Raw genomic sequence first — 14,909 nt, 5'->3', positions numbered from 1 at the left:
TGCTTGTAAAGAAAATAAGATACGAAAAAATAAAAAAAGAAAATGAGGTATGAAACAAAAAGCATTGCTCTATTTTCAATACTTTTGTATTTACAGTTATGTTGTGTTTGTTGTGTTGTGCTGTGTTTTAGTTCTTTTTCTCATTTTCCTTTACCTCCTGACTCTCTAGAGTTCAGGGCATTTAAAATTAACTTTTTTCATGCCCTACCCTGAAAACCTTTATAAGAACAATTTCTCAAGTTCTTGACAGTTCAAAGCCACTTTAACAACTCCAAGTTATTGGGGATCCCCTTTCCTTATTCCCTCACTTTATTTCCTTATTCCTTGTAGAAGCTTATTCCAGCTGATAAAGACTGAGTTCTATATTCCCTAGCTACCACACGAACCATCATGTATTTCTTACAAATGCAGCTGACAAATTTCACAGGGATGAGGAACACATTCTTGAAACAGAACTCCTTGTGTCCCAAGACAGTAAACATCTTTCTCTCTGAAGGACAGTCTGGAGAATTTTCTCTTCTATCCATCAAAATCTTAAGCAATGACTATTTGAAAATGAATACAGATAATATAAAATAATCTTTCATATCTGTTTGCTCAATGCACGTGGACAAAGAAGTCGAATATACAGCCACAGGTAATCAATCTAACATTAGAAATTTGCAGTATAAAAGTTCCAGGTTTTATGAAACTCTTTTTAAGTATGTGTTGAGACTTGAATCCCCATCAAAGGGCTCATTTCAGTATTTCATATGCCATTCCATAAGCAAATCTGCTCTGAAAGTAAGACTGAGAATATTTGCTTACAAAGGTTTGTAAGGATGATCAAAACAGTTGATGAAAAACAGAGGGAAAAAAACTGAACTGTATCCTGTGGGGATGTCCACGCATTACGTTAAAAATGCGTACGTTATAAGGCATAGGTGTGTAATGGAAAGTGCGTCATATTTAGGGTTAGAAGATCTGGGATCGAATCCCTGACCTTAAGCAGGTAGCAGGTAGCTCTCTGTTCTGGCTGTCTAATCTATAACATTTAAGTCATAAAATAAAAAAATTCCTTCTTTAACTTCCACACAAATTCATAAAAATTAAACTAGAGAATACACATGTAAGAGCTCTGTAAACTGTAAAGTGCTTTACAATGTGAGGTAATATTACATAGAGCCTATGTATGTGTATATGCATGTGTGGGTGTAAATGCATGTGCACGTATGTGTATGCATGCGCGCATGATGAATATTTGGGATCCTGGATTCATTAATATAGCCCTTTAATCCCTCCAGGGGCGACAATTCAATTTGAACTGCTAAACCTCCTGCTGTGTCTGGTCTCTGTTCATTAGCACCTCTACAAGACGGTTGACAAGGAGATTAAAATTTAAATCCAGCAATGTTCCTTTCTCTTAAGTTTTCTGGTTAATGATTCACTGGGAAGATGGAAGAATGCAGCTAAATTTAGTTTCATTGTTTAATAGATTTAATCGGAACATGATTACAATTTTCTCCATTACAAAAAATATATATGAGAGGAAATAATAACAGCCCACAGCCTCAATTCGTCTCCTTATTCTTACAACGGAATTACCAAACCTTCACACAGTTAACATGTTATCTATAATAACAGGCCTTGCCATTTTAGGTAAACCAAAGCAATTCTGTACTTCTTTCCTGTACCTTCTGGAATGTTTTCTCCATGTTACAAACCAGCAAAGCATGCTGTATGTAAAATATACAAAGGGGAAAAGTCATCACACTTAATCAAAAACATTTCTAAAAATTAAACTCTTAAATTACATATTTTTTATCATTAGTAAATTATTTTAATACTTCTGTGAACTTGAAGGTACTTACTTGCCGGTTAGGAGCTCATACACTAGAATTCCCAGAGACCAAAAATCCACACTGAAGTCATGTCCTTTGTTGAGAATGACTTCAGGAGCTACATACTCTGGAGTTCCGCAGAATGTCCATGTTTTCTGTCCAGATCCTATTTTCTTAGCAAATCCAAAGTCAACCTGGAAGACAATGTCAAAGACATTTTCAGAGACCATAAAACTCATGTTCTTCTTTACGTGTCCCTCTAACTTCTCCAACCTTCTGTCTATACCTCCACCCTTCCTTTCTCACACACACACAAACACACACACACACACACATACACACCACTGACACTCTCATTTATTCTTTTGCAGAACCAGGTATAAATCTAGTTACAATGGAGAAAGTTCCATGCACACACCTCTCTGCCCATGACACCTAGAAGATGAGAGGAATGGCTAGCGTAGACCATTACAACAAATGTAAAGCTCAGAGCAAGCAGACAAATAATTTTCTAACCAATGGTGGCATTCATTAGGAAGAGGAGAGAAAGGGGAAGTGATCGACCCTGGTGCACTTTAAGTTCCATCATAAAAAGAAAAGTAATAGCAAAATTGAGAGTTTGGGAAAGGGACCATTGTTGAGAGAAAGGGAGTCTTAAAATTCTGATCCATCTTTAAAAACCATGATACACAATGTCTGCATCCTCTACATTCTGACATTCCATAGAAAAAGCCAGGATCACCTCTTCTCAACTTTGGCCAGACTATGGACACTTTGAATCCTTCTCCCGCAGATCAGCTGTGAATAGCACCTGAATGAACTTATTTGTCCTGAAAAGACACAGTCAGCACCCACCATTGGCCAGGCTCTATGCTAGGCTTACAGATACAGAGCTGCCTAGGAGAAACTCAGAGTGTTGGGAATACTTACACATATGTGATTAATATTATTTCATGTGATACATGATAGAGTAGAAGATTATGCAGAGGGCCAAAAAACATATACTTCTGGAACATTAGGGAAAAGACCACTGGGGAAGATGTCATTAGGAGGCTGATATCTGAGCTTGGCCCTGAACGAGGATCAGGAACTCTCCTTGGGGAATAAGTTGGTGCTACCCTCATCTGTCTTTTCAGAATAGGCCCCTCCACTTCTCTGAGACTCTATTCAATGAACCAACTCTGTGCACAGAACAGAGATGGGCGAGAAGTCTGGAGCAACAGGAAGACTCGCTCACTGAATGGGGCAGTGTACATGACTGACATCCTGCCCTGCAAAACAAACAGTTGGTTTCTGTCCACAGGCGTTATTTAGCATGTACTCTTCATCTCCAATACATACAGGTATTATTTTAATAAAACCGCCCTTCACCTCCCTGAAGTAAACAGACACACAAATTATACCTGAGCCTCAAGGTTCACATTTTAAGAGTTTCATTATGCACATGGGCTATCGCAATAACATGGCAATAATATTGAGTAAAAGAATAAATAAATAAGGTTAACATATCAAAATAGGCCCTCACCTGAAAGAGTATGTCAATGAACTATAAAAGCCAGCCCTCGTTTATTTATTCGAATACTAATATTTAAAGTCTTTGTTTTATCTTAAATAAATCTCTTAGAAATTTAGCTTTCCACTAATGCTTTTTAGTACTTACCATGCAACAGCAAGGATTTCCTTATTAGAAAAAGGGAATTTAAGCAGCCTAATTTGAAGTGGGATTTTACTGTTTTCTTTTATCTATAGAAAATGACTCATAAAGATTTTATCTAAGGGATGGCTGGGGATACTATGAAATTAAAATTTGTAACCACCTGAGATTAGCTTATATACTTATTCCTCAGAGGAAGAACCAATATGAAAATCCTAGCTAATTTTATAAAGACTGAAATTTAAGAGACAAGAAAGCAATGCTTATAATTGCATTTGTGTGTACGCACATATGGAAATATTATATTTTGTTGTTTTATAATAGCCTTCCAACACATTTTTTTTTCATTGCATTTAAGTTTTCCTTTTAAAACTGATTGGGTGTTCATTAGATGCTTAGGAGAGTTTTTCTAGCTCTGAAAATGGTGAATTTTAATTTGAATAGCTGGTTTTGCTTTTGTAGTATTTAAATATTGACCCACAGAGGTGGCCATAATTATACTAAGATTTTAAGATTTATGAGAACTTACCACTTTTCTTTGATCTTATCAACTTTAGTCTAATCCATTTGGTCAGAGGAAATTGACACTCAGACCTATCCAAAGTCAAATGCCTAATCAAGAAAGACCCAGATCTTCTGATGTCAAGTTCTGTGCATTTTCTACAACCATTCACATCACCTCTGTCTTATACCACCTGTGGATTCCACCACAAAGTTTCAGCCTTTTGTTTTTTTGGGGTTTTTTAAGGATTTTATTTATTTATTTGACAGAAAGACACAGAGAGAGAGAGAGGGAACACAAGCAGGGAGAGTGGGAGAGGGAGAAGCACGCTCCCTGCTGAGCAGGGAACCCGATGCGGGGCTCGATCCCAGGACCCTGGGATCATGACCTGAGACAAATGCAGACGCTTAACGACTGAGCCACCCAGGCGCCCCAAGCTTCAGCCTTTTTAACACTATCTCTTCTAGGCGACAGAAATGTAAGTTTCTTCGTTCACTCACTGAATAGCTATTGAATACCAGTATGTACCAAGCACCAGTCCTCTCAGAGATGGCATTCGAGAGAAAGAGGAGAACTAGCATAAAAATAGAAGATCATATATAATAATGCCAGAGAGTGACATATGCTTGCAGAAACACATGGCAGAGTGGGGTACGGCAATCAATAGGAATTTTATTTTCAATAGGGTGACCAGGAAAGGGCTCTCTGAGGAGGTAGCATTTGAGCAGATTTCAGCAGCAATCTGACTGAAATAAGAAAAAGGCTCTGAGCAAGAGTGATTCTGACAGAGAAGGAGTAGCGCGAAAGCCCTAGCCTTTGGGAACGTGCGTGGTAAGTTCAAGGCTCGGCAAGAAGGCCAGTGTGGCTGGGCCACTATGTATGAGGGGAAGAGAGACAGGAAGCGAAGGCAGATTAGGTACTGGTCTGGTAAACCCCAGAAAGAACTTCAGTTTTGTTTTTGGTTTTTTTTTGTCTAAGAGGCCACTGGAGGATTAAGAGGTTATACATGTCCTGACTAATGTTTTAAAGGATCATTCTAGAAGGCAAGAAAATATTCCCACACTTTTTTTTTTTTAATTCTACTCACAAAACTGAGCTTTCAGGAAGAATATCCAGAGAAGCTACACACAGGTTTTCTCTTGTCTCTATTAAATTTCCATTATGAAAGGCAGCTTACATGATGTTGAGAGTTTAAACACATCAAGTCTCCAAAGATTTTAAATGAATTAGAAGGTTTTTAAGATGCTTCTAAATCTGCAGTGGTGATTGCATCATTCAGAAATAGCAAAATTAACATTGTGGCTTGCTGGAGCCTGTGTCCAGTTGGTATTAGCTTTTTCCCCGAAGTTTCTCTCTGGGTCAGTAAATTTGTCAGCTATTGGTTCTCTTGGTCACATAAAAAAATGGATACAAAATGACCAGTCTAATTAAGCCAAATAAGTCATGGGGACATAACATTCCAAAAAAATATTTATGTGGAATTTTCAGGGCACCTACTTTGCCCAAGTCTAGACAAGGGTACAAAGGAATCTGTTTATCCTGTCTGCAACAACCAATGATGATTTCATGTCCTTGTGATACTAATGTCCGTCCACTAAAACGGGCAACAGTGGATGGCCTCCACTGGATGGGAGTGAGGGAGGCTAAGGTATGCGTCTTTCATGGCAACAACCCATTCTTTATGGGGGTGTGGTGACTCACCCCAAATACTTAGTGCGTTTACTTGAGAGTGGGCAAGTTGAAGGGGAGCTCTGCATGCATGAGCACAAACTGAAAAAAATTTTTGGACGCTCATCTCCTATGCCACCACCTCTCTGAAGCCTTCCTTGAATTTATAGAACCAATTCCTTTCTCCTCTGAGGTGTTTAACACTGTTTATATTCCACAGTTACATTCCTTGGGGCAGCATCCTCTAGTTGTGTGTGAATAAATCTAGCTCCTTGAGGAGAAGCGTTATATCCTATTCATTTTGTAACCCCTACAGCATTTGTAACACAGCAGATGTTCAACACCTGTTTGGTGAAAAAAATCTGAATGAAGAGATAACTGTTAACATCAGTTTCGATAAGATATGTAAATGCACATGTATATGTATGATCTTCACAATAGCTTGGGGAGTGAGCAACTGTTATCCTGATGTTAAAGAGGAGATAATTAAAGTCTAGGAAGGTCGTGGATATGGGAGGTGAGACTTGAACCAGGTTCCAAAGGGAACCTTCCCATTATATATAAATCGATGAGGAAGTAGAAGATTTTTAAGAGAAAAGCAACATACATTCAGCACATTGGTGGGAAAAGCTTAATCACTACTCAATAAGTACAGCTAATAATGGTCTAGCAGAAAGAATATAGTGGGAGCTGATAATTACTTTTAGTTGTCAAGTTAGAAAAAAACCATGAAACATAAACTAATGTGACCCATATGCAGGTTATAAAGCACCCCCATAGCTACCACCAGGTAAACGGAGCAGAGCCAGGGCAGAAGCCCTGTGTGTTCCTTCCCCGGCATCCTACTGCACATTGCCAAGAGGTCACCACTCCTCTGACTTTGGTGTTCGTTGGGTACTCGCATTCCTTTCTAATATTACCACATATTTCAGATCCTTAAGTAAAATAAGTTCTCGTTTTTAAAAACTTTAGATAAATCTTACATCTGTTCTCAGGCAAACTGCCTATTTTCATTTAAAATTATCTTTGTGAATTTAATTGATATTGGGGTACATTTATTTTCACTGCTGTATCATACACCACTGAATTAACATGAAATGATTTTTTCTGTCCATTATGCTATTGATGGGCATTTGCCTAATATCTAATTGTGTGCTATCACAAAAATGCTTCTATTAATATCATTTTCCATATTACCTAGCAGAGGTTTATGTAAGATGGTAGAATTACAAGATCAAAGATGCAGTGTCTTCAATTTTACTACATGTTGTCAAATTACTTTCATTAGGGATCAGACTGCATTACCCACCTCCTTCCCCAGCAGTAATGCACAGAGTTCCGGTTGCTCTACATCCTTACTATCCTTTAGTGATAACAACTTTTATTTTTGCCATTTGTAAGTATTAAATCACTGCGGTTTTAATTTACATTCCCCCCGCATTAGTAATTAATTTGAAGGATAGCATTATAATTTGGATATCTGAGAGAATTTCCTCCCACCCTCTTCTTGTTTGCTTTCAGAAATGTCTCTTGGCTATTCTTGGCCGTTGGTTAGTCTATATAAACTTTAAAATCGGTTTGCCAAACTTCATGAAAAGCTTTGCTGGAATTCCACTGAAGTGTATCTAATCTGTATATGATTTTGGAGACTTCATATCTTTTTGATGTTGAGTCTTGCTATTTTGAAACCTCTACATCTTTCTGATTTAGGGTTATGCTAGAGTGACTGTTGAACACACATACCTAAGAAAGTATAAAAGCTTAAACTCTACATTAATTTACCTCTCTTCTCATAATGAATTTTCTTGAGCAGTAGGGGGATCTCTAAGCAGTGGGTCAGGGACGCAGGCTCCTTCCATTTTCTTTTTTTAAAGATTTATTTGAGAGATTGAGAGAGAGAGAGAGAGAGAGAGTGCATTATCAGGGGGAGGGGCAGAGGGAGAAAGAGAACTAGAGATGAATCCCAAGCAGAGTCCCTGCTGAGCACAGAGCTCAACATGGGGCTCAATCCCAGGAGCCTGAGATCATAACCTGAGCTGAGATCATGACCTGGGCCGAAATCAAGAGCCAGACACTCACCCGACTGAGTGACCCAGGCACCCCTGCCGGGCTCCTTCCACTTTATGGCTCTGCCAACTTTAAATCTCAGTATTTGTAAGCCGCAAGTCATAAAGACTGGGTGGAGATCATCTGCAGAGGTCGCTATCACCCAGGCCTGATCATGGTGCACAAGCATGTCAGCTCACACTTCACTAGCTAGAACTGCGCCACAGGGCCACAATCAGCCACAAGGAAGAATGGGTTATGTTGTCTAGCTCTGTGCCCAGAAGAAAGAGAATGAGCTTACTAATCCACATGTTTTTAATGTCTTTCTATAAATTCGTCTATGTTTCTCAATAAAGCTCTTACACATTTTTGTTAGATTTATTCCTAGATACATTATATTTTTATTTCTATTATGTAAACATAAATATATTTGTATGCTTTTTAAAAGGGTATTTGTATTCCTATTTATCAACTACGTTTCTGATATTTAAAAATACACTGAGTTCTTATATTATTAATCTTATATCCAGCAATCATACTAAACTCTTCACTTAATTTTAATAATTTGTTGTTATATTTTGGATTTCTACATAATCATATCATAGGAAAATAGGTTTTGTTGTTTATGTCTCAATCTTTCTTTTAATTTTCTTTATATCTTCCTGCATTGGGTTAGAACCTCCAACAAAATATAGAAGTGCTTATTTCACTGACTTCTAAAAGCATACTTCTAATGTTTCATCATGTTGTACAGTGTTTGCTCCAAATCCTTGCTGGGTATCTTTCATTGGGTTAATAAAATTTTTTTCTATTCCTGGTTTGCTAAGATTTTATCATAACTGAATGTAGAAACATATCAAATTTTCTTTGCATCCATTGAGGTGATTAAAGAATTGTTTTTCTTTTTTAATCTATTAAAATGGTGATTTGGTTTAATAGAATTAATGTTAAACTATGCTTGAATTCCTGAGATAGATCCAATTTTGTTATGATGTCTTGTTATAATTTATAGTCAGTTTGCTAATATTTTACTTATGATTTTTACACTAAATTTATGAGCTGGATGGGACATTAATTGGCCTTCCCTAGGAGTTTCCTTTGGAGAACCAAGTTTACAGTAGCCTCACAGACTAAGATGGGAATTATCTCTTACTGCTTTCTGAAGGAATTCACACCTGATTAGTATTGTAAGTCATTGAAGTGAATTCTCTGGATGTTCAGCTATAGACTGTGTCTGTACAAGATTCCTATGTCGAAGCTCTAATCCCAAATATAATGATATTTGGAGGTGGGGCCTTTGGGAGGCAGTTAAGCCACAAAGGTGACATCCTCATGAATAGGATTAGTGTCCTTATGTAAAGAGATGCAAGAAAGATGATCTCTGTCTGCCAGGTGAGGACAGTGTGAGAAGACAGCCATCTGCAAACCAGAAAGAGCCCTCACTGGAACCTAACTATATATATGATATCACATATATATATAACATGTATAGTATATACATAAATAAATAGATGTTTCACATATAGTAGTAAAGTTGCCCAAATACTTTCTAATCCACATAAATCTCTACTGAAATGATGTTCCTTCATAATAGTATTTATCTGTAAATACTATTTGAACAACATTTCCAGTTTGTTACTTTTATTAGTCTTTTCAAAACATCAACCTTTGGCTCTGTATTCCTTTTATTTCATCATATTTTATTAATTAATATTCTTAACTTTTTTTCCCATCTTTTCTTTGGTTTTATTGTTTCTCCCATTTCCATCTTCTTAAGTTAAATGCTTAGCTCCTTAATTTTTAGCCTTTCTTATTTCCTAGTTGAAACATTTAAGACTATAAATGTTACTCTATCATTTTAGTTGTAACCACACGTGTTCATATGTAGTGTCTGTTCTGCAGCTCAGTTTTATAATATGAAAATTTCTTATTCACTGATTCTTGATTTATTTTGAAATATCCTTAAAATTCCAGTGAGATGAGTTATGATTTTTGTTAGTGGTTTCTTCCTGTTTTTTTTTTTTTTCTTTCAAATTTTGTTTTTAACTTCTAACTTAAATACACTGACATCAGTGAACAAAACCTTTATGCTTCTATTTTGGGAGCGAGGAGGAAGCTGCCCCTCTGACCTTTCATTCATTCTTATATGCTAAGCAAATTTCTAAGTCTGGCAGTAAACACCATATAGCATGGTTTCTGCCCTCATGGGGCTATTAGCATAGAGGGGAAGATAGATCATGAAGAAGCAGGCAATAGTATCAACATTTAATATGTTCTACATTGTATTTTCTTACATAAAGCTCACTATAGGATTAAAAGTTCCTCTATTACCACATGAGAAGTATTACTCCCATGAGTTAATAGAACAACCATATAGAATATTTACTGATGAGTGATGAGTTAATAGCATGACCATATAGAATGTGTATTGATTTATTGGATTATTACCAAGTTTTCTGCTGAGCAAACCCAAGAAGGGAAACTACCACATTAATTCTGCTTGGATTGAGAACAAGGTGGATTCTTCTTTAAACTCTTTAAGTACTGTCCTACACCTTATTATTATCCTTGATTCATTCATGATAACCAAAAGAAACACTCTTAACCATTATTGCCTACATCAGCTTTTCTCGGCCTTGAAAGTGGAGAAAGATTCAGGAAATTATTGGATGGGCGGGTGAGAGATGGCGATGTGACATTCTTTTAGTAATATCTGCTAATCCTTGATCTCCTCTCAGTGTGTTTACTGACAGAGACACCTTGGACCAGCCAGAATTCATTTGGAAACAAATCTGGCTGTCCATCTCAATTGTGAATTGGGGAAGAATTGTAGAATGAAGTCTTCACCCCACACTACAAACTCATCCTCTGTAATTATCATAGAAAGGCACATCTCTAGAGCCTCTAGAGAGACATTTCCAAAACCCAGACCTTTCTCTTACATGGGTCTTTTTCTCCATGGTTTCACTGGTCATGCTTTGCTGGTAAAACAAAACAGAACAAAACAAACAAAAAAACAAAAAAACACTGTTCCTTTCTTTCTGTCCTTAGATATCTGATCCCTCACAGGTATTGCCAAGAAATGATGTAGGAAGATGAAAAACACCACTTAATCAAAATCGGTGAATGAGGCCAAGTTCAGCCTTACATGAAGTCTTTCATCCTCGAAGACTTGACATCCGAGGCTGGACAGCCCAGTGTCCATCACCCAGATGTGCATTCTTGCTGTGCTGTCACCAGGCACCTCCACCGCCCCCATCCTTACTGCAATCCCCTCAGGAACTCTCAGGGGAACAGCTTGGCCAGGCCGCCAGCCAGCAACCCAATTCCTATTTCTCATATTTGCTGAAACTTGCTTAATGGCCTTAATGGATGATCACATATCATTAATTTGTATTCTTCAACTCTTGGGAACAATATTCTATAAGCCCATTAGATCAAGTTTATTAATTGTGTTGTGCACATCTTCTAAAGCTTTAGTGCTATTTGGTCTGAATGTTCCATCAATTTCTGAGAGAGGTGTATTAAAATTTCCTACAGTGGTTCATTTCTCCTTATTAGTTCTTTCAAATTCTGCTTATTTTTGAAGCATTTTAGTAGGTAAATAAAAGATCAGGATTTTTATATCATATTGGTAGAATGAAAGGATAACACTTTGTATCTCTAGCAACACCCCTTCCCTGATAATGAAACCAGTATTTCAATTTGTTGACTATTTCCCAGACATATTTTTTCTGTTCTTTTTCACTTCCACCTTTCTGCAGCCTCGTGCTTTAGGTATGTCTCTTGTAAACATCATATAACTGGTTTTTATTTTTTAAATAAAATAAATATTTGACAATCTTTGGTTTTGATCTGGAGAGCTGTCTACGCATGTTAGATTTCTTTCTGTTCTCGGTGCGTTTGCTTTCTCTTGGATTGTTTCCTAGGTTTTCGGTTTCTCTCTTGCTGCCTCCTTTGAAGATGACTGACATTTTCTCCTACTTTAATTCCAATTATACCAACTCCCAGTTTTCATGTCGCTGCTGTTCAGTTATTTAGTGTTTTCTCATTTTCTGTACTAGATAGCAGAATGAGAATGATCCCTGTACACCATCATTTGAAGAGATTTAAAATGTTTACCATCTTTCTAAGGTTGCATCTCAGAGGATCATTTTTCAACTCCCTTAAGCACATCCTTTGTATGAAGGTGGTAAACACCCTTCATCCTTGTTTGAAAATACCTTTGTTTCGCCCTTTTGAAAGACAGTTTCCCTGGGTTTACAATTCAAGCTTATTAGTTATTTTCTGTCAGAATTTTAAAAATACTCCTCCACTGCATTCTGGATTCTCTTGTTGCTATTGTGATGTCAACTGAAAGCCTAAGTTTTACTCCTTTATACGTAAACTGTCTTTTCTCTTTGATAGCTTTTAATACTTTTTTGTTGTCTCCTCCCACAATAAATCTCACAGTAAATCAGGGCTGGCCCTATGTGACCAACAGAATATAGTGAAGCACTGAGATGCGACTCTGAGGATAGGTCTTAAAAGGCATTGTAGCTTTCTCTTGGATGACTCATTCTGAGGGAAGCCAGCTGCCATGCCATGAAAATAGTCAACCTCTAAAGAGGCCCATTGTGCCCCCAAATAACAGCCAGCATCAACTTCCCAGCCATATGAGTAAGTGACTTTGGATTCGGATGTCCTGGTCAAGCCCCAGACAAGCTTCCAAGTGACTGAAGCCCCAGCCAATATCTGACTGAAAATTCATGAGAGACCTCAAGTCAGAACCACCCAGCTGAACCACTCCCCAAATTCTGACCCACAGAAATGGTGAGAGATCATAAATGATTCTTGTTGTTCTAAGCCATTACATTTTGGAGTGATTTGTTACCCAAAGATAGGAGCCACAACAAATACAATTTGTCCCAGATGGGATTTGTTTGGGTTCCTTTATCTGATGATTGTTGTTTCTTGTAATTCCCAAAAAATTTTCAGCCAGTGTTCTTTAAATACTGCTTTTCCCTCATTTTCTATATTATTTTTATCCTGGACTCCGATTTATAATTTTAAGAACTTCTCACTCTGTTCTCTTATTTTTCATCTTTTTTTGGTGTCTCTATGCTACATTCTGTGTAAATTACTTAAATTTATCTTTTGGTGAACTGATTTTCTCTTCATTTGTGAATCATCTGACATTGAACCTATTACATTTTTCAAATTGATGTGTGATTTACACACAATAGTGTGCATAGATTTTTGGCATACAGTTGAGTTTTGATGCAGATTATACATGTAACCACAACTACCATATAGTCAAGATATAGACACACTCATTCTATCAGAAAGTTCCCTCATGCCCCTTTCCAGTTGAATGCCTCTCCCAGGAGCAGCCATTGTATTGATTTCTACCATGGATTCTAGAATGTCAATAAACGTAATCATACAGAATATACTCTTGTAATCTGGCTTCTTTTGCTTAACATAGCTTTTAGAATTCACTCACATTGTTGCTTATTGTAATTCATTCCTTTCTACTGCTGAGCAGCATTCCATTGCTGAACATACTGCCACCACGTTTATACATTTAGTTGCTGATGGATATTTGGGCTGTTTCTGATTTGGGGACTTTTAGAAATAAAGCTGTGATGAACAAGATTTTGGAAGACATGATTTCAGTTTTCCTAAATAAATACTAAGGAGTGAAGTTTCTACCTGGAAGTTGAATTTTTTTTTGTCTTAGATTAGGTGTATGTTTGACTCAATATAAAACGGACCGACTATTTTTCAGTTTTCTTTCTCCACTAGTAATTTAGGAGAAAGTCCTCACCAACACTTGGTATTGTCAGTCTTTTAAATTGTAGTCATTTTAGTGGCTATGAAATGGTTCCTCTTTGTGGTTTTAATCTGCATTTCCTTGATAATGACTTATTAATGGCTTATTAATCATTCCTATGCCTTCTTTTGTGAAGTGATTTTTCAAGATCTTTGACCATTTTTTTAAATGGGTTGTCTTTTTCGATGGACTCTGAAAAACAAACAGGGTTCTAGAGGGGAGGGGGGGTGGGAGGATGGGTTAGCCTGGTGGTGGGTATTGAGGAGGGCACATTCTGCATGGAGCACTGGGTGTTATGCACAAACAATGAATCATGGAACACTTCATCTAAAACTAATGATGTAATGTATGGGGATTAACATAAGAATAAAATAAATAAATAAATAAATGGGTTGTCTTTTTATTATTGAGCTGTAGGAGTTATTTGTATATTTCCCAATACAATCAAGTCCTCTGTCATATAAATATATATTGCAAATATTTTCCCCCAGTCTATGGCATGACAATTCATTCCCTAATGTATTTTAATTATCAGAAGTTTTTAATTTTGATGAAGTCTAATTATTATGGACTGCATGTTTGTGTCTCCCCAAAATTTATATGTTGAAACCCTAATCCCCAGTGTGATGGAATATGGAGGTAGAGCCTTTAGGAGGTAACCAAGTCATGAGGTCAAGCCCTCATGATGCGATTAGAACCCTTATAAGAAAAGAGCTCCCGCCAAACTCTGTGTGTGTGTGTGTGTGTGTGTGTCTTTCTCTCTCATGTGAAGGAATGAAAAGGCAGCTCTCTGCCAGCCCAGCAGTGGGTCCTGACCAGACAGATACCAGATCTGCCAGCACCTTGATCTTGGACTTCATGGCTTTAAAACTGTAAGAAATAAATGTTTATCATTTAAGTCACCCAGTCTATGATATTTTTATTATAGTAGCTTGAAATTTTTATAATTAATACAAATTAATACTATCTGTATTCTAAGAAACCTCTGCCTACCCCATGTTGTGAAAATATTACCATATTACCATGTTGAGTTAATTTTTCTATATCGTGTGAGGTGGGAGCAGGTTCATTTTTTTCCCCACATATGCATATCCAGTTGTTTCAGCATTGTCTATTGAGAAGACTGGCTTTTCTCTTTTTACTAAAAATCAGTTGATTCTATGTCTATCTCTGGACTTTATTCTGTTAGATTATGCTATTTGTCCTGTTATGACACTGCCTTGATTACTGTTGTTTATAGTATCAGATACAATAAATTCCTCAGTTTTGTTCTTCTTTTTTCAAAGTGGTTATTAACTTTTCTAAACTCTGAGTTTCTGTGTAAATTTTAGAGTAAATGCCTCAGTTTCTAAAAATGCACCTGCTCTAATTTATATTACAATGACTTTAAATCTGTAATTAATC

At 36.9% G+C, this 14,909-nt stretch overlaps 1 protein-coding gene across 1 annotated transcript in view; it reads right to left on the bottom strand.

The window, feature by feature from the left end:
* PRKG2 (protein kinase cGMP-dependent 2) overlaps positions 1–14,909 on the bottom strand; it is a 91,880-nt gene that overhangs the window by 12,061 nt on the left and 64,910 nt on the right. The window contains exon 15 of the mRNA XM_081813141.1: positions 1,851–2,014. Within this exon, the coding sequence (XP_081669267.1) occupies positions 1,851–2,014 (164 nt within the window). The remainder of the gene's footprint in view (positions 1–1,850; positions 2,015–14,909) is intronic.

This window comes from Leptonychotes weddellii, chromosome 2 (genome assembly GCF_054177405.1).
Source record: "Leptonychotes weddellii isolate Sample4059 chromosome 2, ASM5417740v2, whole genome shotgun sequence".
Taxonomy (NCBI): Eukaryota; Metazoa; Chordata; class Mammalia; order Carnivora; family Phocidae; genus Leptonychotes; species Leptonychotes weddellii.
Note: the sequence above shows the minus strand (reverse complement) of the source record. Positions and strands in the feature narration are given on the sequence as shown.